Raw genomic sequence first — 24,875 nt, 5'->3', positions numbered from 1 at the left:
GTTCCCAGTGTGTAAGGTGAAAAGTGTGTGTCCCAAACATTAATTTCCTAAAGGAAACTATTAAAACGAGAATAATCTGTTCCCAGGTCCCCATAAAACAATGTTCTACTTTCTAATGTTCTAAGCCTTAAAACTACAGAAAATATATCTTATTTTATTCGTCACAAATGTGCTATAGTATTATAATTAAAGAAAAACTGTACTATATAATGAAGTCATTTTACATATTTACCTTTGTGATGGCTTGATGGAATGGAGTGGCCCGTTTCATCGGCATTAAACACTTGATGAGGAACGTAGCCTTCTTCTTTGACCATCTTGAGGAATGATACCTTGTAGGTGCTTTCTCTGCAATAACTTGACCTAGTTCCTCATCAATTGTGTTCTGTTTAGCTGGGTTGATAGCTTTTTGCATCAAGTGTACAGATGGCTTGTGCAGGTTACTTGTGGAGCCTGATTGATGGGATATTTTAACCTTGCAGTCTACACTCTGCCTTTGAACTATCAAAGTTGAAACCAGTCCAAATTTCACTATTTTCTATCCATTTTCTCGCTCTCTGTCGTCTGCCTGTCTCTTTAATGTTTAAACCACCTCCCATCGCTGCTGCGTTCTTGACCAATCACGAGGCTTTAACCGAAGACTGGGGGCAGGGAATAGAGGAGCAAAACAAGCCGGCTGCCATTTTCTTGTTGGAACGGGCTCGTTCGCGAATGACATCACTCATTGTGGCAGCTCCGTGTGCATCCCGAAAAATAGTTCATATGCCAAGGTAAAATTGTCATACATTTTCATACATTTAACGTTCGTAAGCCAAGGGGTTCATAAACAGAGGTATCACTGTACATGTCCTGAATGGAAAAAAAAGCCAGCAAGACATGAAAAAAAAGCATGTCTATCAATTATGGGATAAATGTGATCCAAGACGCCCTTCATGGAAAAGTGAATAAGTCGTCATGTTGCCAACCATTACTTTGCTCACAGTCCTTCCAAAGCACAATGCGCGGTGTTACTCCCATCAACAACAGCCGATTCAAACAGTCCATTACAGCGCAGTCCAAAATCCCCTTTTTTGTGTAACCGGTGGTCAGCTGCTGGTCATAAATACAGTCCCAAAGATAAAAGCCTCCTCCGTGACATGGACAGTAAACTTGCTTCCTTCCCTTTTTTGTGTGTTGTAAACATCCCTCCTAAATGAACTCACTAATAGATAGTCAGCGGTCAGTGGCAGCCGCAGGCTCTGACCACCATGTTGCGGTACTTCTTGAGGATGACATTGGAGCTGTCGTCAAAGTAGAGGACGGAGATGCCATGGAGTTGTGTCGGAGCGCAGCAGGGCTTGGGCACGGTTCCCGGGTTGATAAAGTGCACCTGTGTTGAGAAGACATGGCGATTGGATAGTAATAATAATAATAATAATAATCATAATCATAATACATTTGATTTATAAGCGCTTTTCAAAACTCTCAAGGTCACTTTACAGTCACAGGATCAGTTTTTCTGTGGGTAAGCAGCGACAGCCACACGTGCCAGTGTTCACTCAACCAGGAAGTAACTCAAATAGATAGAAAGCTAACTAGCTAGCTGATAGATAGCTAATAATAATAATAATCCATTTCATTTCTAAGTGCTTTTCAAAACCCTCAAGGTCACTTTACAGTCACAGGATCAGTTTTTCTGTGGGTGAGCAACGGTAGTCACACGCGGCAGCATTCACTCAACCAGGAAGTAACTCAAATAGATAGAAAGCTAACTAGCTAGCTGATAATTAGCTAATAATAATAAGAATAATAATCCGTTTCATTTCTAAGCGCTTTTCAAAACTCTCATGTTCACTTTACAGTCACAGGATCAGTTTTTCTGTGGGTGAGCAGCGGCAGTCACACGCGGCAGCATTCACTCAACCAGGAAGTAACTCAAATAGATAGAAAGCTAACTAGCTAGCTGATAAATAGCTAATAATAATAAGAATAATAACCCATTTCATTTCTAAGCGCTTTTCAAAACTCTCAAGTTCACTTTACAGTCACAGGATCAGTTTTTCTGTGGGTGAGCAGCGGCAGTCACACGCGGCAGCGTTCACTCAACCAGGAAGTAACTCAAATAGATAGGAAGTAACTCAAATAGATAGAAAGCTAACTAGCTAGCTGATAATTAGCTAATAATAATAAGAATAATAATCTATTTCATTTCTAAGCGCTTTTCAAAACTCTCAAGCTCACTTTACAGTCACAGGATCAGTTTTTCTGTGGGTGAGCAGCGGCAGTCACACGCGGCAGCATTCACTCAACCAGGAAGTAACTCAAATAGATAGAAAGCTAACTAGCTAGCTGATAAATAGCTAATAATAATAAGAATAATAACCCATTTCATTTCTAAGCGCTTTTCAAAACTCTCAAGCTCACTTTACAGTCACAGGATCAGTTTTTCTGTGGGTGAGCAGCGGCAGTCACACGCGGCAGCATTCACTCAACCAGGAAGTAACTCAAATAGATAGAAAGCTAACTAGCTAGCTGATAAATAGCTAATAATAATAAGAATAATAACCCATTTCATTTCTAAGCGCTTTTCAAAACTCTCAAGTTCACTTTACAGTCACAGGATCATTTTTTCTGTGGGTGAGCAGTGGCAGTCACACGTGCCAGCGTTCACTAAACCAGGAAGTAACTCAAATAGCTAGCTGATAGATAGCACCGAGCATGACTTGGGCCGCCATAGTCACGACGGTCTAAGACTGACCAGAGTTTGCACGATGGCGTGATTGGTGGCGTTCATGTAGGAATTGAGTGGGAAGGCGCACTCCCCCTCACAGTAGTACGCCGCGTAGCCCTCTGGTGCAATGATCCAGTCCTTGAGGCAATGACAGAGAAATATACTGTTATATAGCGAGAAGGAATACATCAAACAGAGCATAAGTCCAAGTTTAAAAAAATAAATAAACGTCCACTTTACCTGCCATCCCAGATCCCTGAAACTGACATACAGCTCGCGTTTCTTACATCCATCTTTAGATATGCCGAGATCTAACATTGAAAATGTTAACATATGAACAACCACACATTTTTTTACATGAAAATACAGGGGGAATTGATGCGGGCTCTATGGTAGTAGCAGCAAAATTATACCTAAAAGGACAACCGACACCTCCGGACGACTTGCGTCCATAATTTGTAAAATCTTAAAAAAAAATCTTTGTAAAAATGACTTCTACTGAGCGTATTTTACAAAGATTCCACCGCATATAGCTATATTTTACATTTTAAGACTCACGCTGAATATTCAGGAAGTCTTGTTTTCGAGTTGATGACGAGTCCGTACATGACGTCACGAAAGCAACGCCCCTGACCGAGAAAGTGACACACAATGTTGATGCCGAAATTAGGAGGAAGAACACATAAATAACGAGATGGTGAATCGTTGTGTGTTGCACCAAGACTACTATTTGATACTAGTTGACACAAATTCCCAGCAGACAAATCAGCCCATTTCCAACGGAGCTTGGGCGCCACCTTGTGCATTTTCCGGGACGCTACATTGGAGTCCAGAGGGCTCGAATTGATACGGAAGGACTTCTTTAATCGATTGCAAACATTTATGCTTTCCTCTTCAGAACTATTTGAATCCTCGTCATAACTGGATGAGTAACAAGAAAGCATCTTCTCCAAATCTGAAGCCATTGTTTTGATTCTCGAGCAAGGCAAGACGTATTGGCGTGACGTCACGAACAAGGGGGCGGGACCTTCTGAAAATCCCCAATTCCCAGATCATTTTGTTGCAGTTTTATCACACTTTAAGTCATTTTTATTGGTGTTTTGCATTTGACTACAAATATCAGCCTGTGTGTTTTGGTATTTTCGATGCTATAAAACGTTTTTTCTGATGTCAGTTAGGAAAAAAAAAATGGTGTTGATTGTCCTTTAACAGAGCCTATTAATGGACACCATTTTTTTTTTTTTTTGCTTTCTTGTTCCTCATCCAGTTATAAATATGATTCAAATAGTTCTGAAGGGGAAAGCATTAATCTTTGTGATCGGTTCCGTATCAATTTGAGCCGTCTGCAAGCAATGAAACCGGTGAAGGAGATCTGGACTCCGATGTAGCAGCCCAGAAAATGCGAAAGATGGCGCACAAGCGGCGTTTTGTCCAGTATATGGAGCCGCTAATAAGAGCCGACCTTTGGGTAAAGCTGCCCGTGATTGGTTAAAATCCGTGGTAGAAGACACAGGGGTGGGCTTTACGCACACACACAAAAGGAGAAGGGTTAGAAATAGCGGCACACTTTGAGCATCACATGAACAGGAGAGATGTTGAGACGAGAGAGAGCTCGACAGCGCTCCAGAGTAACAAATGACACGGTGGAAGGTGGATGTTTGTCCAATCGGTTTGCTCCACTAATATGGCAATGGCTCTCTTTCACCAGGTGAGCTCACAGTTAGCATGTTGTGTGACTAAATGAGTAAACATCCATCAAACGTCCACTATCCAAGCAGTGAATCGCTAACTCCGGTTACCTTCCTCGTTCGCCTCCGCTGGTGCTCGACTCCTCTGCTCCGTTGGAAATGGCTGGTTTGTCGGCTGGGAATTTGTGTCAACTTACACCTTCTTTATGCGTGTTACCGCAATTGGCTGCGACACACAACGATTCACCATTGCGTTATGTATATAGTTTTCCTTCTAATTTCGCGATCAACACGGTGTTTTTAGATGAAAAAAAGTACCCAAAATGCATTGTGTGTCACTTTCTCGGTCAGGGGCGTTCCTTCAGTGACGTCACGTACGGAATCGTCATCAACTCAAAATCAAGACTTCCTGAATATTCAGCGCGAGTCTTAAAACGTAAAATCTAGCTATATGCGGTGGAATCTTTGTAAAATGCGCTCAGTAGAAGTCATTTGTAGCCATTTTACATATTATGGACGCGACTTGCCGGGGGTGTCGGTTGTCCTTTAAAAACTACACCCATAAAATATTTCACCCTGTCATCACTGAAGATACACTGGTGGAAATGTAAACATTGAAGAGAGGTTCAAGTGTTTAGAGCCGGGGTGGGGAACCTATGGCTTGTGAGCCAAATTTGACTCTTTTGATGATTGCACCTGGCTCGCCGATAAAACTAAATACATATTCTTGCTTTTTCGCTGTTCATTTACTGTTCGGACTGGAGTTGGCTGAAGGCGCACTTTTGATTGGATGATATTGACCGAGCGGTTGCCTAAAATAATAATAATAATAATAATATTATAATAATATTATTATTATTATTATTATTATTATTATTATTATTATTATTATACATTAATTTCTAACCACCTTTCAAAACTCTCAAGGACACCCTACAGTCACAGGATTTTTTTTGTGTGGGTGAGCAGCGGCAGCCATTCGCGCTAGCGTTCACTCTAGAATAGCTAGCTTGATAAATAGCCAGCTAGATAGCTAGCCAGCTAGATAGCTAACACATAGCCAGCTAGATAGCTAACCCATAGCCAGCTAGATAGTTAGCCAGCTCGATAGCTAATAGATAGCAAGCACGATAGCCAGCCAGCCAGCTAGATAGCTAACATATAGCAAATAACTAGCTAGATAGCCAGCCAGATAGCTCGCTAAATATCCAATTAGTTAATTTAGTGTGTTCAATCACCCTGCCATGCATGATTTTGCAACGTGTCCACTGACCAAAAGCGCTATTTTGATTGGATGATACTGACTTGGTGGAAAAAGCTGGTAAACACTCCCTTTTGAATGCTAACGTTAGCATCAATATTCGTCTGTGAGAGACAGCAGAAAGCAAGCGTGCAAGCTAATGAGCAGTGTGCAGGCTAGCTAGCAGTAACTTTGTGTCCAAACTATCCAATAGTTTGGCTGGATTTTTTTTACCAATCATGAGAAACGGAAAAGTATTCATATTAATGGTGAGTATTATCACACAATTATTTTCAATAATACATTCTGACATTTTGTTGGAATCGCGTGTTTGCGTGTGTGTGTGCGCGCACGTGTTTGTGTGTTGGTCTCACTGAGAAACATTTCTAAAGATTTTACTTTTATGGCTCTCTTAGTCAAAAAGGTTCCCGACCCCTGGTATAGAGTGAATGTCATTTCGTTGTTTGGAAAATTGCCAGTGAAGGAACCTAAAATGATGACATGATACTGTCAAATGACTTTTCGGAAAGATGTTTTTGTCTTACTGTTGAAATTGAGCATGCGTGAAGTGGATACCTGTTGCGGTTTCGACGGCCTTCAGTGCATCTTGGACCGTCTTGTGCGGCTTGGAACGGCTGGACTGGCGCCCCCTGTGGCCGTGGGCCGAGCGGATGTGGCGAAAGCGAACTTGGCTGGTTTTGAAGAAGGCCACTAGAAAGGCTTGCTTGGCTTGCACCCCGCTGCCAGTTAATAACTCGGCCAGTCGGGGGGTGCTCCTAAAGCCTGCGGTGGAATGGAGTGAGCAACTGGGGGGCGGGGGAATAATGTTTTTTTTTTCCCCCAAATTCATTGTCCGTATGGACGGGCAGAGGACAGGGTTGATGCATACCTGTCAATTTATAAGTTTTCCCTGTGTTTTATACGTTTTTTCATCATTTTGAATTGTGTACGCCGTATAACAACTTTGAAAATATAAAAAAAAGGTTCGGTGGTTATCGAGTCTTTGTCGATGATAGCATGATATTAACATGCGTTGTTTTCGTTTGATCTTGTATTTCCGTTTCCGTTTTTGAAGTCCGGCGTTTGTGTTGCAATCGAGGAATCAACTGGTTATAACGTAGAAGTAAGCATGGGAGAACCGCCAAGTAAGAAGAGAAAAACCAGACGCCTCTCTTGCACCTTCTTCCCTTTCACTGTGCCTTTCTGAAATTAAATCCTGGTTTACCCATAACTTCCTCAAACTTAACAGCGAAAAAACTGAAATTCTCCTCGTTGGTACCAAATCCACCTTGAGCAAAGCTAATAGTTTCTCTCTCACTATTGACAATTAGACCGTTTCTCCCTCCCATCAGGTCAAAAGCCTAGGTGTCATTCTTGACATCACACTATCTTTCCACTCCCATATAAATAACTTAATCCGGTCAGCGTACTTCCACCTACGCAGTATCAATCGTCTTCGCCCATCTCTCACTCCTCACACCACTGCTATCCTCCTTCATAGTCTTGTCACCTACCGGATTGAGTATTGTAATTTATTCTCCTTGGTGTCCCTCAGAAACTTCTCCACAAACTTCAACTCGTCCAGAATTCTTCAGCCCAGATCATCACCAGAACCTCATCCTTTCACCACATCACCTCCATCCTCCAAGAGCTCCACTGGCTCCCGATTAAATATAGAATCAACTTTAAAATTCTTCTTTATACATTCAAAGCTATCCATAACCTTGCCCCCCATACCTATCTGACCTTCTTCAAATTTATATCTCGTTCCCTCAGATCCTCTTCCTCCCTCTGCCTCTGTATGCCCCCCTGCCCGACTCAGCACGATGGGGGACAGAGCTTTCAGCCGCTCTGCCCCCAAACCCTGGAACTCAATTCCTCCCAACATTTGTAACATCGATTCTCTTCCCACCTTCACGTCCCATCTCAAAACCCACCTATTTAAAATTGCATTTTCTGTGTCACTCTCTCTCGTGTTTCTATTTATAATTGAATTTTATGTATTGCATTGTATTTGTGATTATATTTTATTTATTATAGTACCTATGCTTGTCTGTGACTGTAAAGTGTACTTCAGAGCTTTGAAAGGCGCTTAAAATGTAATGTAATTATTATTATTATTATTATTATTATTATTATTATTATTATTATTATTAAAGAATGGGAGAGTCTCCAAGGTGAATACGCTGGATGGATAAGATCGTCGACAAAAGGTCCTCAGTTTTCGATCTGTGTTCCATGTAAAAAGGACGTAAACGTTGCTGCAAGTGGATTTTACGATCTAAAGAGCCATTTTAAAACTGCCGGACACGTGGGAAATGTAGCCAAAAGCAAGTCTCATGTTCCATTGACCAAACACTTCGTATCTAGTGCTGATCCAGCAGCATCCCACAAAGTCACAAATGCTGAAATTCGCTTCTGCCATTTTCTTGCGGAGCACAACAACCCGTTTATGGCTGCGGATCACTTCTCTGATTTAGTAAAATCAATGTTCCCGGATTCAGAGACAGCTAAGGTATTTTTTTAATATTTATCCTAATTATTTATCGACATTGCATAAAGTTTTTTTTAATTCACTCATTTTATTGCTGTTGCCATGTTTTTTTCTATCATTTTTTTTTCCTTTTTTATTTCTTAATAATTATTTTGTCTGTATTAAATATAAATATTTACCAGTTATAATGAATGAAAAATATTTGTTTATTTCAAGATAAGGACATTTTTGGCTGTTTAATGGCAAAAAACAGAATCATCAACTGTGGCAGTATATTATGTAAATAGATTAAAAGCTTACGGAATAATACATGATTATGGTGGTATTTTTAATGTAAGCCTATTATTATTGAGTCCGGGATAGATGGAGGACATTGATTCGCTGTGGCGACCCCTGAGGGGAAAAGCCGAAAGGAAAAGAAGATTATTATTATTATTATTATTATTATTATTATTATTATTATTATTATTATTATTATTATCATTATTATGATGATGATGATGATGATGATGATGATGATTATGATTATTATTATTATTATTATTATTATTATTATTATTATTATTATTATTATTATTATTATTATTATTATAACAGAATGGTCTATATTTTGCAGGGTTTGCAAGGTTTATTATCGCGTAATAAGGGGAATTGCAATCATTAATAAGGGGAGCAAAAATAATACTCGATCATATGTATATATTTTTTATCGCTGCATTATGAATTATGAAAGCATTACGATTATGAAAGCATAAAGTGCGCATGCGCGGTAAACTGCATTTCCGCTTGTGTTAGGGTTTTTTTATCATTTCAAATCATGTACGGCGTACTACAACTTTTATACGGGAATTGTCATCATTTATAAGGGCAGCTATTAGCCAAGGTTGACAGGTATGTTGATGACTACCGGGCCGGACCGCGCACAAACATCGTACGACGCGGTCAACAAACTTTCTGTGTGGGGAAATAATGTCTGAAGTTGACTGACCGTGGTTGTCTTCCAGAACCAGTTGAAGGCCTAGGTTGTGCTCAGGGTTGGCCAGCCAAAGATTACTGGTGGTGGTCAGGTCAAAGATGAGCCAGCCTTCCTCGGCGGCCCAGACCTCTCGCTGGTCCACAAGCAACAGATCCACTTTGCTGTGAGGAATGGGTGAAAAGACCACCACGGCGACATTTTACATGGAGAGTCTTTAAATCAATCCCGTGTTCTTACATCTTACAATAACGGTTTGGTTCGGGGCCGCCACAAAAATGGACAAAATATGACTTCAACGGACAGCTAAGACGGCGGGGAAAAAAAAAATCATTGACACCACCCTACACAATCTCGAGGATTTGAACACGAGTGCCAAGACAAGGACACAGAAAATGCTACTGGACCCTCTGTACCCTGCTCACCACCTTTTTCAGATCCTCCCCTCAGGCAGGTGCTACCGATCCATGCGCATCAAATTCCTTGTATGTTCTACATACAGACGCTTCCCACCTTATGAACAAGATACGTTCCAAGCGGTCGTTCGTAAGCTGGATTTGTTTGTAAGTTGCTTCAGTGCTATATTTTCTCTGGAATGTATGTTTAAGTCAAACACTGAACGGGGAGGTATAAAACACAGACGCTCTAAAAGTCTTAAAATAAATTCACACCGACTGTAGTACAATGACATATATCCTTGGGTCTTCAGTAAGCCATTACATTACTGAATTACGTGCCAGCAGCCATTACTTATTGTTTAGCATCGCGTCCTCCTCGATCATCAACTGGGAAGAGGGATTTACTCAACTTTGATAGTTCAAAGGCAGGGTGTAGACTGCAAGGTTAAAATTCCCATCAATCAGGCTCCACTAATAACTTCCGCAAGCCATCTGTACACTTGATGCAAAAAGCTACCAACCCAGCTAAACACAATTGATGAGGTACTCCGTAAAATTATCGCAGAGAAAGCACCTACACGAGATCATTCCTCAAGATGTTGAAGGAAGAAGGCTACGTTCCTCATCAAGTGTTTAATGCTGATGAAACCGGCCACTCCATTCCATCAAGCCATCAACGACCATCATAAAGCTAAATAAAATGACTTTATTATACAGTACAGTTTATTTTGTTAATTATAATACCATAGGACATTTATTATACATAAAATGAGGTATATTTTGTGTAGTTTTAAGGCTTAGAAAATTAGAAAGTAGAAAATTATATTTTATGGGGACCCGGGAACGGATTATTCTGATATTAATGGTTTCCTATGGGAAATTAAGTTTTGGGATACACACTTTTCGGCTTACACACTCTGTTTGGGAACAAATTAAGTTCGTAAGCCAAAGTATCACTGTACTCTACCCACAAATATGTTTGTATGTATCGTTATTCGTAACTCGAATGTTCGTTAGTTGGGGAGCGTCTGTATTTGGCCAATAAAAAGGATTCTGATTCTGATGATTCATACATCATGATGGCTTTCCTCATCACTTTGAATGGAAGACTCAGAGCCGCTACTTGAGCAAAACTGCTCTGCGACAACCAACGTATCCTCATCAAAGCGGATTTCACAAACAATAGTGTCATTGACCGAGTGGTTTTTCGACCCTCAAGAAGACGTCTGTCTTTTGTCTCGACGCCTGCTTGTCTGTGCCAAGTGGCCTTTAGGTCAGTCCCCGCCGCCTGCGAATAATGACAATGGTCTTGGCCTCGTCAGCCCCACTGTCACCGATGAAAGACCCCGCCCCTCCCCATCCTCCGCTGTTTGCTTCCAACACTCCGAGAGAAACAAGTCGAGCAGGCTGACTTTAAAATGCGTCAAAGCGGCCCTTTGCCATCATTGTGTCACAAAATTGAAAACATTGCTTCCCAGAAAGTGCGTGTAAGATGAAAAGTGTGTATTCCAAACATTAATTTCCCATAGGAAACCATTAAAATGAGAATAATCCATTCCCAGGTCCCCATAAAACATAACTTTCAACTAAATAAGCCTTAAAAGTAAACTCAATATATCTATACGTCTGTGTGAGCTCTCAGTCGTACAGGAGTGGTCCATCGATGAGAAGGTTTCTTCAGCCGTCATCTGTACAAATTTGAAGGTTTCGGACGTTTCGCCTCCTATCCAAGAGGCTTCGTCAGCGAACTAAAGTCTGACTGGTCGTATCGGCCCTATTTATATATCCCTAATGTCCAGACATGGCGGCGCCGGACACAGCTATGATAGGTCCCTCCTCTCAGGTTGGGGGGAGCAGAGGACCACTCCCTGTGGCCCCACTCATTGTTCCTACATTCATCCAAAATGCTTCGGCAAACTAAAGTTTAGCTTAGTTTGCTGACAAAGCATCTTGGATAAGAAGCGAAACGTCCGACACCTTCAAAGATGTACAGATGACGACGGCTGAAGAAACCTTTTCATCGATGGACCACTCCTGTACGAATGAGAGCTTACACAGACATAAACTCAATATAGTACCTTATTTTATGTATAATAAATGTGCGTTATTGTAATTAAAGAAATAAACTGTACTATATAAAAAGGTCGTTTTATTTACCTTTGTGATGGTTGTTGATAGCTTGATGGAATGGATAGCTTTTTGCATAAAGTGTCTCAAGGAGCTCTGGGGCGTACATCTTAGAAGTTGTGATATTGCAACAGCAACAGATGCAGGCAGAAACACGAGAAACTTCATTAATAGCTGGTTCTATTATCTCGCCATTTCACTTTTGTTTTTTTGTTTTTTTTCACTTTTGTTTTTTTTGTTTCAAGCTCTGTCTTCTCCCTTTCGTCGGTGTGTGTGTTTCTGTTTCTGTAACCACCACCACCCCCCGCTCACTGCTGCGTGTGTGCTGTGTTTAACCGAAGACTGGGAGCGGGGAATAGAGGGAAAAAAAGCCGGCTGCCATTTCAGGAGCTCCAAGAAACGGCTCGTTCGCGAATGACACATCACTCATTATGGCGCTCCGTGTGTTTCCCGAAAAATAGTTTGTATGCCAAGATTACATTCTCGCGAATTTAACGTTCGTAAGGCAAAAAGTTCATTAGCTAAAGCATTTGGAAGCCGAGATATCACTGTAATCATAAATCGTGTTATCTTCAAATTGACGAGTCACAGTTTTATCCAATCTTGGCTGCACACTGTGAAAAATAACAAACTGCGAAGGATGAACAGCGAGCTAGACGGCTATCTCGATGTCTTGCTTCGATGGGTACCAAGACAGACATTGCCGCTTACCCGTCGGCCAGCTTCTGCAAGACCTGGTAGATGTTGATTCGGAACGTCTCATTCTCTGGGCGTCCCTGTACCAGGTCCTTAAAAATTCTCAACTCTGCCGCTGTGACAGCTTCTCCCTCTGGAATACTGGAAAGATCAAATCGGAATTCCCTCCGGTGCTTCTGGTACAGATGTTCTTGATCCTGATCAACTGTTTGGAAAAGAAAAATAGATGAAGGGGAAAAGCTTAGTTCACAGGAGTCAAAGTCAAGGCCAGGGGGCCAAATCTGGCTGGCCACTTCACTTTATTCGGCCTGCAAAAGCAAATGAAGCTTGTGGAATTATGTGCTCATCTATCAAGGTAGCGTGCAAGGTAGCTAGCTCTCTTTCTATTCAGCTAGCTGGCTAATCCCGAACAACACAGGTGTCAAAGTGGAACACAGTAGGCACACAGAAGAGTTACGGAGATCATTTTGAGAGGTGATGAAGTTGTGGATGAGGAATGAGGCCATTTTGGTGACAGTGATGGGTAGAGTAGCCATAAATTGTACTCAAGTAGTAGTACTGGTACTAGAATAATATTCAAGTGCAAGTAGTCCTTCCCTCAAATAATTACTATAATAAAAAGTGTGGAAATATCCAGTGAAAGAAAACTACTTGAGTAACTGCTGAGTAACTTCTTATTTTTACAAAATATAAGATAAAAATGTGCATTATTATTATTATTATTATTATTATTATTATTATTAGCTATCTATTAGCTAGCTAGCTAGCTAGCTTTTTGTCTATTTGAGTTACTTCCGGGTTGAGTGAACGCTGGCGCGTGTGGCTGCCGCTGCTTACCCACAGAACAAATATCCTGTGACTGTAAAGTGTCCTTGAGAGTTTTGAAAGGTGCTTATAAATGAAATGTATTATTATTATTATTAGTAGTAGTAGTAGTAGTAGTAGTAGTTGTTGTTGTAGTAGTAGTAGTATCTAGCTAGGTATCTGTTGGATAACGATTGGCTAGCTAGCTTTCTATCTATTTGAGTTACTTCCGGGTTGAGTGAACGCTAGCGCGTGTGGCTGCCGCCGCACACCCACTTTAAAAAATGATCCTGTGACTGTAAAGTGACCTTGAGAGTTTTGAAAGGGACGTAGAAATGAAATGTATTATTATTATTATTATTATTATTATTATTATTATTATTATTATTATTATTATTATTATTATTATTATTATTATTATTATTATTATTATTGGTGGTTTAGGATTTTAAAACTGCAATGTCGGGCACTCAAAGATAAACGTTTCTCCCCTCGGGAGCACAAGTTGAGCTGCCATGAGGTGCGAGAGCAGACGGTGATGTCAAGTTGTAACCAAAGCAATGGAGACTCCATCAAAGTTCTCTGATGGGCGTCGCCCTCTTGCCACATCTCGGAAACGCCGCAACAGAAATAGCAAAACCCTCGCCTCGGTCTGCGACACCATTGAACTAAACATCGATTGAAGGATCACGACACCTCCGGACAAGTTGCGTCCATAATTTGTCAAATCACTTCAAATGACTTCTACTGAGCGCATTTTACAAAGATTCCGCCACATATAGCTATATTTTACGTGTCAAGACCCGTGCTGATTATTCAGGAAGTCTTGTTTTCGAGTTGATAACGATGCCCTACGTGACGTTATAGAGGGAACGCCACTGACCGAGAAAGCGACACACAATGCATTTTGGATACTTGTTTTTGTCTGAAAACACCGTGTTGATCGCGAAATTAGAAGGAAAACTACATAAATAACGCAATGGTGAATCGTTGTGTGTCGCAGCCAATTGCGGTAACACGCATAAAGAAGGTGTAAGTTTACACAAATTCCCAAATCAGCCCATTTCGAAAAGAGCTTGTGCACCATCTTGTGCATTTTCTGGGCGCTACATTGTAGTCCAGACGGCCCAAATTGATACGGAAGGACTTCTTCAATCGATTGCAAACATTTATGCTTTCCTCTTCAGAAATATTTGAATCATATTCATAACCAGATGAGAAACAAGAAAGCATCTTCTCCGAATCTGAACTCTCTGAAGCCATTGTTTTGAATATGGAGCAAGGAAGTGTGTGACCAATAGTGACATCACAAACAAGGGGCGGGACTTTCTGAATCTGCCCAGTTCCGAGCTCATTTTGTGGCAGTTTTGGGACACTTTTAGTCATTTTTTATTGGTGTTTTGCATTTGACTAAAATTATCAGCCTGTGTGTTTGGGGTATTTTAGATGCTATAAAACGTTTTTCTGATGTCATTTAGGAAACAAAAAAATGGTGTTGGTTGTCCTTGAAGTTGGTCCTTGGTGCCAATACAAAGGATCAAAACGCAACCAGCACCCAATTTGGCTCCCACATGTGCGCGCCACAAGAAAAGGCCCATTAAGGGCTGGCCCGGCCCGGAAAACCACAGCTGCCAGTCTGCTTTTACAAACGCGTCCGCGTGACCTATCCAAGTCCACACAACTGGTGTCGTTGCCAGATTGTGCGGCACCCGCACCGCCCTGATCCGATTCCCATCTGTCACTATCCCCGATCATTGAGGATAATAATAATAATAATAATAATAATACAATGATACCTCGGTTCTCGACCATAATCCGTTCTAGAACCCTGTTCAAAAAGCGATTTGTTCGAACACCGAAACGATTTTCCCCATTACAAATAATGTAAATCGTTTTAATCCGTTCCATCACCCTGAATGTTTACCTTTTTAGTACAGTATTTTATACATTATTTTAGGCATGAAATTGCACATTAAAATGCTGACCATCACATAAAAAGCAATGTATATCTCAGACAATGTGAAGCAAAATGGCAGAGACAGAAATAACAAACATAAATGTAACCCAGGCTAATTGTACGTTCGTAAAGAAAAGAATTATGAATAGGATTTTTTACCTTTGTGGTGGTCAGAAAAAGGCGCAGGTGGACGGAGGAAGGAAATTTATTGTTTGGAAGGAGAGTCCACTTCCATAAAAACTTTGGGGAGCTCTTCTCTCTGAGGGGTGCTCATACGTTTAAATCTCTTTGCTACGGATGACTCGGCTACAGGATGTTCTTTTCTCTTCAAATATCTATCCAATGACACTTGCTCTCACTCCCATAGCCACATCACTAGATTTCACAGCCTCCTTATTCTTTAATATCGTACTGATCGTAGATTTCGCCATGCTCAATACGTCGATCGGGATCGACCAATCGATCTCCATGGTACTATTGGTAGATTGTCAGTAACTGACGTTTAACAAATCAAGTGCAGTTCTTTTGAAAAAAAAACTCTACGTCAGCCAATCAGCCATCCCTTTATTTAATTGATACACCGGAGAACCAATCAAATGACATCTCATTAAGAGACTCACTGCGAGCTCAAACAACGCCCCTTCGTTGCAAAGCGAACAAGGATGTCGTTAGTTACATCCTAATTTTTCACACGGTTTTCCCCTTAAACGTAAGATAGAGTATAAAAAAATGGAAGAGCTGGACCAAGTAAAAAGAAAAAAACATATCACTTTCATACAGAATGAGACAATGACTTTTTTTCACGATGACATTTTCAAATGCGGTTGTCTCGTCTGCAAGTTATCAGAGTGAACTCAGGTAATGGCAAACAATTGACATAATTATGTTGTGTTGTGCAACATATGCGGATATACATCAACATAAAGTTCAATAATCTTCACTATATTTCTCAATAAATATAATGAGGAGATCATTTTGACTTGGTCATTTCAAAAGTAGCTCCCTTGCTGAAAAAAATGTGAGCACCCCTGCCCTAGCCAGATCAGACACTCGCACACCTCCTTCATATTTTGCTATTACAGTAAAGTCTCGTTATATTGATATCGGTTATATCGATAGTACCGCTTATTACGATACTATTTCTATGAACGCAAGGAGAAAATTACATGCGCGCAGGGTCGGATATATCGATAGTCCCGGTTATATCGATATTTTTTCCAACTCCAGAGAATATCGATATAACGAGAATTTCTTTCTTAAATACAATAGTTGTACGCACTACTTTTCTTTTTTCACTTGTAGCAGCACTTACTTTCTTTGGAGGCGTGATTAGGGGCTAAAACTCTTCGTACACCTATATTAAACGCTAGAGCAAAACACAGCACGTCCGCTAGTGACAACAGTTGGTCACGAAGAGAGCGATACACCCGTGCGCCGCTCAGCATCCCACCCTCGCGTACGCACTCACGCGTCGTACCGCCGTTCGAACTCCGATTGTTGTTTGAACTACGAAGCAAGAATTTCTCGAATATTTTGTTCGGACTCTGATTTGTTCGAACTATGAGTCGTTCGAAAACCGAGGTTCCACCATAATAATAATAATAATAATAATAATAATAATAATAATAATAATAATAATATTTTATTTTAAGCGTCTTTCAAAGTTCTCAAGGACACTTTACAGTCACAGACAAGCATAGATACAATAATAAATAAATTATAATTATAAATAGAAACGAGAGAGAGCTACACAGAAAATGCAATTTTAAAAAGGTGGGTTTTGAGATGGGACTTGAAGGTGGGAAGAGAATCCATATTACAAATGTTGGGAGGAAGTGAGTTCCAGAGTTTCGGGGCAGAGCGGCTGAAAGCTCTGTCACCCATCGTGCTGAGGCGGGCAGGGGGGCACACAGGTGGAGGGAGGAACAGAATCTGAGGGAACGAGAGGGAATAGAAATTTGAAGGTCAGATAGGTATGAGGGGGCAAGGTTATGGATAGCTTTAAATGTATAAAGAAGAATTTTAAAGTTGATTCTACATTTGACCGGGAGCCAGTGGAGCTCTTGGAGGATGGGGGTGATGTGGTGAAAGGATGAGGTTCTGGTGCTGATCCGCGCTGAATAATTCTGGACGAGTTGAAGTTTGTGGAGAAGTTTATGAGGGACACCAAGTTAGCCTCGGCGGTGGTGACGGCGGTCTTGTGGCTTTTCTTCCCTTGCCAGATGAAAGCCCGTTCCGGATTCCCAAAAGAACGACGGTCAGAAAAGCTTCCTGAGACTTTTTGCAGCATTACGCAGCGTGTTCGTCCTTGGAAAGAGCAGCGACAGATCTTCGCCGTAGACTCTACGGCGAAGATCTGTCTTGCACGGTCACACAATGCCTTGCTCCAGAATCAAAACAATGGCTTCAGAGAGTTCAGATTCGGAGAAGATTCTTTGCATGTCCAATTTCGCACAGCATTAAAGGACAATCGACACCATTTTTTTGCTTCCTAACTGACATCAGAAAAACGTTGTCTAGCATCTAAAATACCCAAAACATGCAGGCTGATATTTTTAGTCAAATGCAAAACACCAATAAAAATGACTTAAAGTGTCCCAAAACTGCCACAAAATGAGCTCGGAACTGCACAGATTCAGAAAGTCCAGCCCCCTTGTTCGTGACGTCACGCCAGGATACTCCTTCACAAACTCCTTCACAAACTGCATGGCTCCAGAATCAAAACAATGGCTTCAGAAAGCCATCCTGTTATGAATATGATTCAAATCGTTCTGAATAGGAAAACATAAATGTTTGCAATCGATGAAAGAAATCCTTCCGTATCAATTCGAGCCATCTGGACTCCAATGTAGCGCCCAGAAAATCCACAAGATGGAGCACAAGCGCTGTTGGAAATGGGATGATTTGTCCGCTGGGAATTTGTGTAAGCTTACACCATCTTTATGCGTATTACCATAATTGGCTGCGACACACAACGATTCACCATCTCGCTATTTATGTAGTTTTCCTCCTAATGTCGCAATAAACACGTTGTTTTCAGATGAAAAAAGTACCTAAAATGCATCGTGTGTCGCTTTCTCGGTCAGGGGCGTTCCCTCCGTGACGTCACTTAGGGCATCGTCATCAACTCGAAAACAAGACCTCCTGAATATTCAGCGCGAGTCATCAGCAGCTTTGAAAAGCCTGCGCCGCTTTGCGCTATCGTCACAATCCTAAAAGTCTGCGCCACCGCAAATTTTTATTGTCAAAGCCCGGAAAGGCCTCACACATATTGACGTGGGCTTTTTTTAAAAACACTTTGAACACCGCAAACGCGCACACAGCCCACTCGCTCATTCGAGCTGCGCATTCTGAACCCTGCTAGTCATCTGTGTGTGACCGCAATTAAACACTTGAAGGGAATGGGGGGCAGTTATTTTTATGAAAGCAATAATTGCTTGTAAGGACTTGGCGTGTTTACGTTAGGGACCATTAGCTGCAAAGATCAGACCTCAGATATGCAAACTTCCCTCTGGGAGGGATTTCGACACTTTACTTTGCCCCTGACACTGCGGGGGCCCCACAGACGTGAAGCTTCCATTAACTAGTTTGTAATTTTTTGGGGAGACTTGTTTTTTTTTGTGGGGCGGGGGGAAGAAACAGCATTTGTGTCTTTCAGAGCAGTAGCGAAATAAAAGACCAAAAACGTGAGTGGGAAATAATAATAATAACAATACATTTCATTTTTAAGCGCCTTCCAAATCTCTTTACAGTCACAGGATACGTTTTTTTACTGTGGGTGAGCAGCGGCAGCCACATGCGCCAGCGTTCACTCAACCTGGAAGTAACTCAAATAGAAAACTAGCTATCTAGCTAAAAGATAGCCAATAGATAACTAGCTAGATAGCTAGCCAACCAACTACAAAGATATACAGCTAGCCAGCGACATAGCTATCTAGCTATACAGCTAGCTAGTCTTTCAAGTATCAACTGACACACTTGAAGCTTAGCTTTTCACAACGTCTCTTACTCGAGAGAGAACACCTTAGGCCCAATCACGCCATTTAAGGCCTGCGTGTGTTGACAAGTTGGACAGCGAGCGCACAGACTCCAAACTGTTTTCTTACAGATTATCACAGTTACCGAGAGGACTTTGTCAAAACAAACCTTCCCCGTATGAATCCTTCTGCTTCCGACGGTGCCTGTTGTTTTAGGACTTTGCACACATTCATGAAGTTTGACAATCGGTGCATTCGCCGTGTTGAATCTACAAAACGATACCAGGCATGGAAACCTGCATGTGCTTATTTCAACAGTGAGTGTACCTATTTATAACTGTATTTTATTTATTATTGTGTCTGTGACTGTAAAGTGTCATTGAGAGCTTTGAAGGGTGCTTGAAATAAAATGTACAGTGATACCTTGACTTACAAACTTAATTGGTTCCCAGACAGAGTAAGGCGAAAAGTGTGTATCCCAAAAATAAATTTCCCGTAGGAAACCATTAAAATAAGAATAATCCGTTCCCAGGTCCCCATAAAACGTAATTTTCTACTTTATAATTTTCTAAGCCTTAAAACTACACAAAATATACCTTATTCTATGTATAATAAATGTGCTATGGTATTATAATTAAAGAAATAAACCGTACTGTATAATAAAGTCATTTTATTTACCTTTGTGATGGTCGTTGATGGCTTGATGGAATGGAGTGGCCGGTTTCATTGGTATTAAACACTTGATGAGGAATGTAACCTTCATTCACCATCTTGAGCAATGATCCCTTGTAGGTGCTTTCTCTGTGATAATTTTATCTAGTTCCTCATCAATTTTGTTCTGTTTAGCTGGGTTGACAGTTTTTTGCATCAAGTGTAGAGATGTCTTGTGCGGGTTGTTTGTGGAGCCTGATTGATTAGCTATTTTAACCTTGCAGTCTACACTCTGTCTTTGAACTATCAAAGTTGAAACTCTCTCACTGTCGTCTGCCTGTCTCCTTAATATTTATACCACCTCCCCTCACTGCTGCGTTCTTGACCAATCAGTTGGCTTTAACCGAAGACTAGGGGCGGGGAATAGAGGACAAAAACAGTCGGCTGCCATTTTGTTGTTAGAAGAACGGGCCTGTTCGCGAACGACACATCACTCATTGAGGCAGCTCCGTGTACAAAAATGTTCGTATGCCAAGGTAAAGTTTGTATGCCAAGGCAAAATTTTCATACATTTAACGTTCGTAAACCGAAAAGTTCGTAAGCCAAGAGGTTTGTAAACCGAGGTATCACTGTCTCATTATTATTATTATAATCGTAAGTGGCGTCAAATAACCCCCCTTATGTGAGCTTTGACATCATCCCGAAACAACCCCCACCTCAAAAGAAAAAACTGGATGCCATTACTGCACTTGTGTAGATTCGGAATGACATGTGTAGTGGAGATCTCCAAGGTGCATGATATTAATCAAAACACATTCCCAAGCCACCTAGAAGTACTTTGAGCAGGGGTGTCAAAGTCATTTTTTGCGGCGGGCCACATTGTAGTTACAGTTTCCTCTTGGGGGCTGTTATGAATTTGGGGAAACCATGAGAATGTTTCATCCCCTATTACATACAGAACAATAAATGAACAAATAACTAGTTTTCAAATTTAAAGTCAAAAATAATGACTGTTATTGTGGTTTACATGGGAAAATTTGAAATGTTGGTTTGGACTATAGCAAGAATCATGGAACTTGATAATAATAATAATAATAATAATAATAATAATAATAATAATAATAATAATAATAATAATAATAATAATAATAATAATAATAATAATAATAATAGGGCGGCCCGGTAGTCGAGTGGTTAGCACAACGGCTTCACAGTGCAGAGGTCGCCGGTTCGTGTCCCGGTCCGGCCTCCCTGTGTGGAGTTTGCATGTTCTCCCCGGACCTGCGTGGGTTTTCTCCGGGTCCTCCGGTTTCCTCCCACACTCCAAAAACATGCATGGCAGGCAGATTGAACACTCCAAATTGTCCCTAAGTGTGAGTGTGAGAGTGACTGTTGTATGTCTTTGTGTGCCCTGCGATTGGCTGGCAACCAATTCAGGGTGTCCCCCGCCTCGTGCCCGAAGACAGCTGAGATAGGCTCCAGCAACCCCCGCGACCCTAATGAGGAATAAGCGGTACGGAAAATGAGATGAGATAATAATAATAAATTTCATTTTAAGCGCCTTTCAAAGCTCCCAAGGACACTTTACAGTCACAGACAAGCTGCTGAAAGCCCTGTCCCCCATTGTGCTGAGACAGGCAGGGGGGGCAAACAGAGGTGGAAGGAGGAAGAGGATCTGAGGGGGCGAGAGGGAATAGAAATTTGAAGAAGGTGAGATGATTGATTTGCTTTCGCAGACCCAATTAAATGAGGTAGCGTGCCAGATTTGGCCCCTGGGCATTGACTTGGACACCTGTGACTTTGAATATGCAACTACACCAAGAACTCCCCCCAAAACTAGCAAACACTTTGTCCACCTGCAGGATTCAACTTCATTGGCAATGTGTTGTGATCTTTACAGAGGAAATACTGTAGTCTGTTTGACACTGGAAAGCCAACACCCGTGGACAAATGTGCAGCTCCAACACAATGAGGGGCCCCAATTAGAACAAAAAAAGTAGTTGTACAGTGATACCTCGGTTTACGAACGCTTACAAACTTTTTGGTTTACGAACGTTAAATTTATGACAATTTTACCTTGGCATACGAACTATTTTTCGGGATGCACACGGAGCTGCCACGATGAGTGATGTGTCATTCGCAAACAAGGCCGTTCTCCTAACAAGAAAATGGCAGCCGGCTTGTTTTGGTCATCTCCCCACCCCCAGTCTTCGGTTAAAGCCACATGATTGGTCAAGAATGCAGCAGTGAGGGGAGGTGGTTTAAACATTAAAGAGACTGGCAGATGACAGAGAGTGACAAAATGGATAGAAAACAATGACATTTGGACTTGTTTCAACTTTGATAGTTCAAAGGCAGAGTGTAGACTGCAAGGTTAAAATTCCCATCAATCAGGCTCCACAAATAACCCTCACAAGCCATCAACGACCATCACAAAGGTAAATAAAATGACTTTATTATACAGCACAGTATATTTCTTTAATTATCGTACCGTAGCACATTTATTATACATAAAATAAGGTATATTTTGTGTAGTTTTAAGAAAATTAGAATGTAGAAAATATGTTTTATGGGGACCTGGGAACGGATTATTCTCATTTTAATGGTTTCCTATAGGAAATTAATCTTGGGGATACACACTTTTCACCTTACACACTCTGTCTGGGAACCAATTAAGTTCGTAAGCCAAAGTATCACTGTACCATGAGTAAGCACCAGGGAGTAAAATCAAAAACTGGTCTGAGTAATGCTGAGTCAAACGCCAAAGAGCGCTGTGCCAGTTTCCTCGCACACAAAAAAAAAAAACTAAGAAATGACTCGTAGTGGCCCTAAAACTGATACCGGAAATTAGATGTTATGAATTGAGGGGGGCATATTCCCTTGATGTGAATTGAATAATGGCGACTGCAGTCTTCAGTATCAACATTTGCAAAGAATCTTATTGCTATCTTGCGGCAGGCAAACTTTCACAGGATCATAGTTGAGGGCCACGACGAACCTAGCAAATGCAGGAAAAGAAAGCAGTTGGACTCAAGGGTCAATTTACCCAGATTGAGAAAACTCATGACCATATCGGCATCATCCAGGAAGCGGTTGTCCTGCGGGCTGAGCAGGTTGGGAGTCTGGGGTTGCAGATGGCGGTCGTCGCTCGAATAGGTCGCGGGCGGTGCGTCCGTCAAGGCGGTGTTGTACAAATCCAGCATGAACAACGGCGCGGCGTCCAGCCTCGAGCCGACGTGCGCGGGGCGGGGGCGACGAGGCAGCCCCAGGATGGAGAGGATCTCCTGCTGCATGTCCCGACGATACTGGCTCTTCAGTCGGCCCCGGATGAAGCTGGAGCGCACCTCGTGCTCCACCGAGAAGTTGGCGAACGACGTCTTGACGGACCAGACGCCGCAATTTCCAGTCAGGAAAAAAATCACTGTCCCCAAGGCGCTTGTCGTGGTCCGAACCATCTTGTTACGCGCGTCTCGGGAAAAAGTAGAGGGAATTGATCGCTTGGCAAATGTTCCCGGATCAAAAATCAATCGTACGCGATAATCTTCTCGAACATATCTGCGAGGCTCGGATCCAACTTGGTGTTCTTCTGTGCGTTGCAATGCTGCGAGTTCCTTTCTTATGGGAATTGTGGAGCGCGTTTGTAGATCCCGTCCGTGTAAAGCGGGGAGGGACGGGGGGGGCTGTGCTCATTCTAACTACAGTGAAAAGGCGAGATGAACTTAACAGTGTCCTTTAAAGAAGTGTTTATACGTTGATGTCCACGCAGGGGGGCTAACCGGCAGTGTCATGACAATTTAGTGAATTGTATTCAAGAGGCGAAGGCCCCTTTACCCCCCACCCAACAATCTCCCTCAACACAACACACATTTCTTTAAACTGAGACGGCCAGGTCGGTCCTACTCTCACCATTTGGGGGTTCTACTCGAACGGATGATCAGACACTATTTATTACACGCCATGAATACACTTCAATGACTTGCTTCACAAAAGCCCCAGCGATTTGTGCAACGACGATTTTTTTATAACCATCAAATAAAACGCCACGTGAAGTCAACAAAAGGTGTACGACGTATGTACGGTGTCGTTAAAGGCGATTTCACTGGTAATAATAATAATCATCGGATGCATTTGGTCGTATTTATTAAAGGACAACCGACACCATTTTTTTGGTTTCCTAACTGACATCAGAAAAACGTTTTATAGCATCTAAAATACCCAAAACATGCAAGCGGATATTTTTAGTCAAATGCAAAACACCACTAAAAATTACTTAGTGTCCCAAAACTACTTCAAAATGACATCGGAAATGGCGAGTTTCGGAAGGTCCCACCGCCTTGTTCGAAAGTCCGGAAGAAAGAAGCAGGCTTCTGATTGGCTGCCGAGCCGAGTATGCAAATTTCAACTGCAGGTAGTCTATGTTTGTGTGCTCGGCGACGGTACACGTGTTTTGTTAGCGCGTGAAGGCGAGAGCGTCAGTGAGGAGTTTGTTGAGCGCGCGGTCAGGACAAACCATCTATGATTTGGCGGAATTTAACACAAGTAGGTATTATTGAGCTTGAATATTTCGTTGTGTAATAATATGTTTTGAATGTTGAAAGTGATTCCATTTTTCAATAAATGTTGATTTCTTTGCCCCTTCGATGGAAACTTAAAAACAGACGCAATCTTGATAAATCACAGTGCATATGTTATTTTAATCTATTTCCATTTCCTCCTCCAAGTATCTGCGAAATAGTTTGTAAATGCCATATCTTGCATATTCCTTGAGACAAATTTATTAACTGCTCAGGGATATTTTTCACATTTGAAAGACAGTTAATAAATTGGGTTGTAGTGTTTCGTGACGTCACGCCAGGACGTCTTGCCTTGCTCTAGATGCTCTCTTTTTACTCATCCAGTTAGGAATATGATTCAAATAGTTATGTAGAGGAAAGCATAAATGTTTGCAATTGATTAAAGAAGTCCTTCCGTATCACGTTGAGGCGTCTGTACTGCAATAGTAGTCTTGGTGCAACACACAAAGATTCACCCTCACGTTATTTATGTGTTTTCCTTCTAATTTCGCCATCAACACGGATCAACACGATGTTTTCAGACCAAACAAAGTACCCAAAATGCATTATGTGTCGTTTTCTCGGTCAGGTGCGTTCCTGACGTGAC

The 24,875-nt window shown here is 41.5% G+C and overlaps 1 protein-coding gene across 1 annotated transcript; it reads right to left on the bottom strand.

The window, feature by feature from the left end:
- Nucleotides 1-165: 165 nt before the first annotated feature.
- On the bottom strand, nucleotides 166-23,414 carry LOC148890837 (bone morphogenetic protein 7-like). Its single transcript, XM_089009854.1, has 7 exons — nucleotides 22,762-23,414; nucleotides 12,342-12,531; nucleotides 9,121-9,269; nucleotides 6,215-6,421; nucleotides 2,951-3,021; nucleotides 2,738-2,848; nucleotides 166-1,369 (listed from the first exon to the last, which is right to left on the bottom strand). The coding sequence occupies exons 1-7, from the start codon at nucleotides 23,168-23,170 to the stop codon at nucleotides 1,220-1,222; spliced, it is 1,287 nt and encodes a 428-aa protein (XP_088865980.1). The 5' UTR covers nucleotides 23,171-23,414; the 3' UTR covers nucleotides 166-1,219.
- Between the last annotated feature and the right edge of the window lie 1,461 nt (nucleotides 23,415-24,875).

Source organism: Hippocampus bargibanti, linkage group LG12, assembly GCF_051943395.1.
Source record: "Hippocampus bargibanti isolate YZ-2025 linkage group LG12, ASM5194339v1, whole genome shotgun sequence".
Taxonomy (NCBI): Eukaryota; Metazoa; Chordata; class Actinopteri; order Syngnathiformes; family Syngnathidae; genus Hippocampus; species Hippocampus bargibanti.
The sequence above is the reverse complement of the archived record's forward strand: the minus strand, read 5'-3'. Positions and strand labels throughout refer to the sequence as shown.

Coding starts and splice junctions, on each gene's coding strand:
- LOC148890837 (XM_089009854.1), bottom strand. CDS start 23,170: ATGGTTCGGACCACGACAAGCGCCTTGGGGACAGTGATTTTTTTCCTG. Junction 6,422..9,120: donor GGTTCTGGAAGACAACCACG/GTCAGTCAACTT, acceptor ATTCCACCGCAG/GCTTTAGGAGCACCCCCCGA. Junction 2,849..2,950: donor TCAGGGATCTGGGATGGCAG/GTAAAGTGGACG, acceptor CATTGCCTCAAG/GACTGGATCATTGCACCAGA.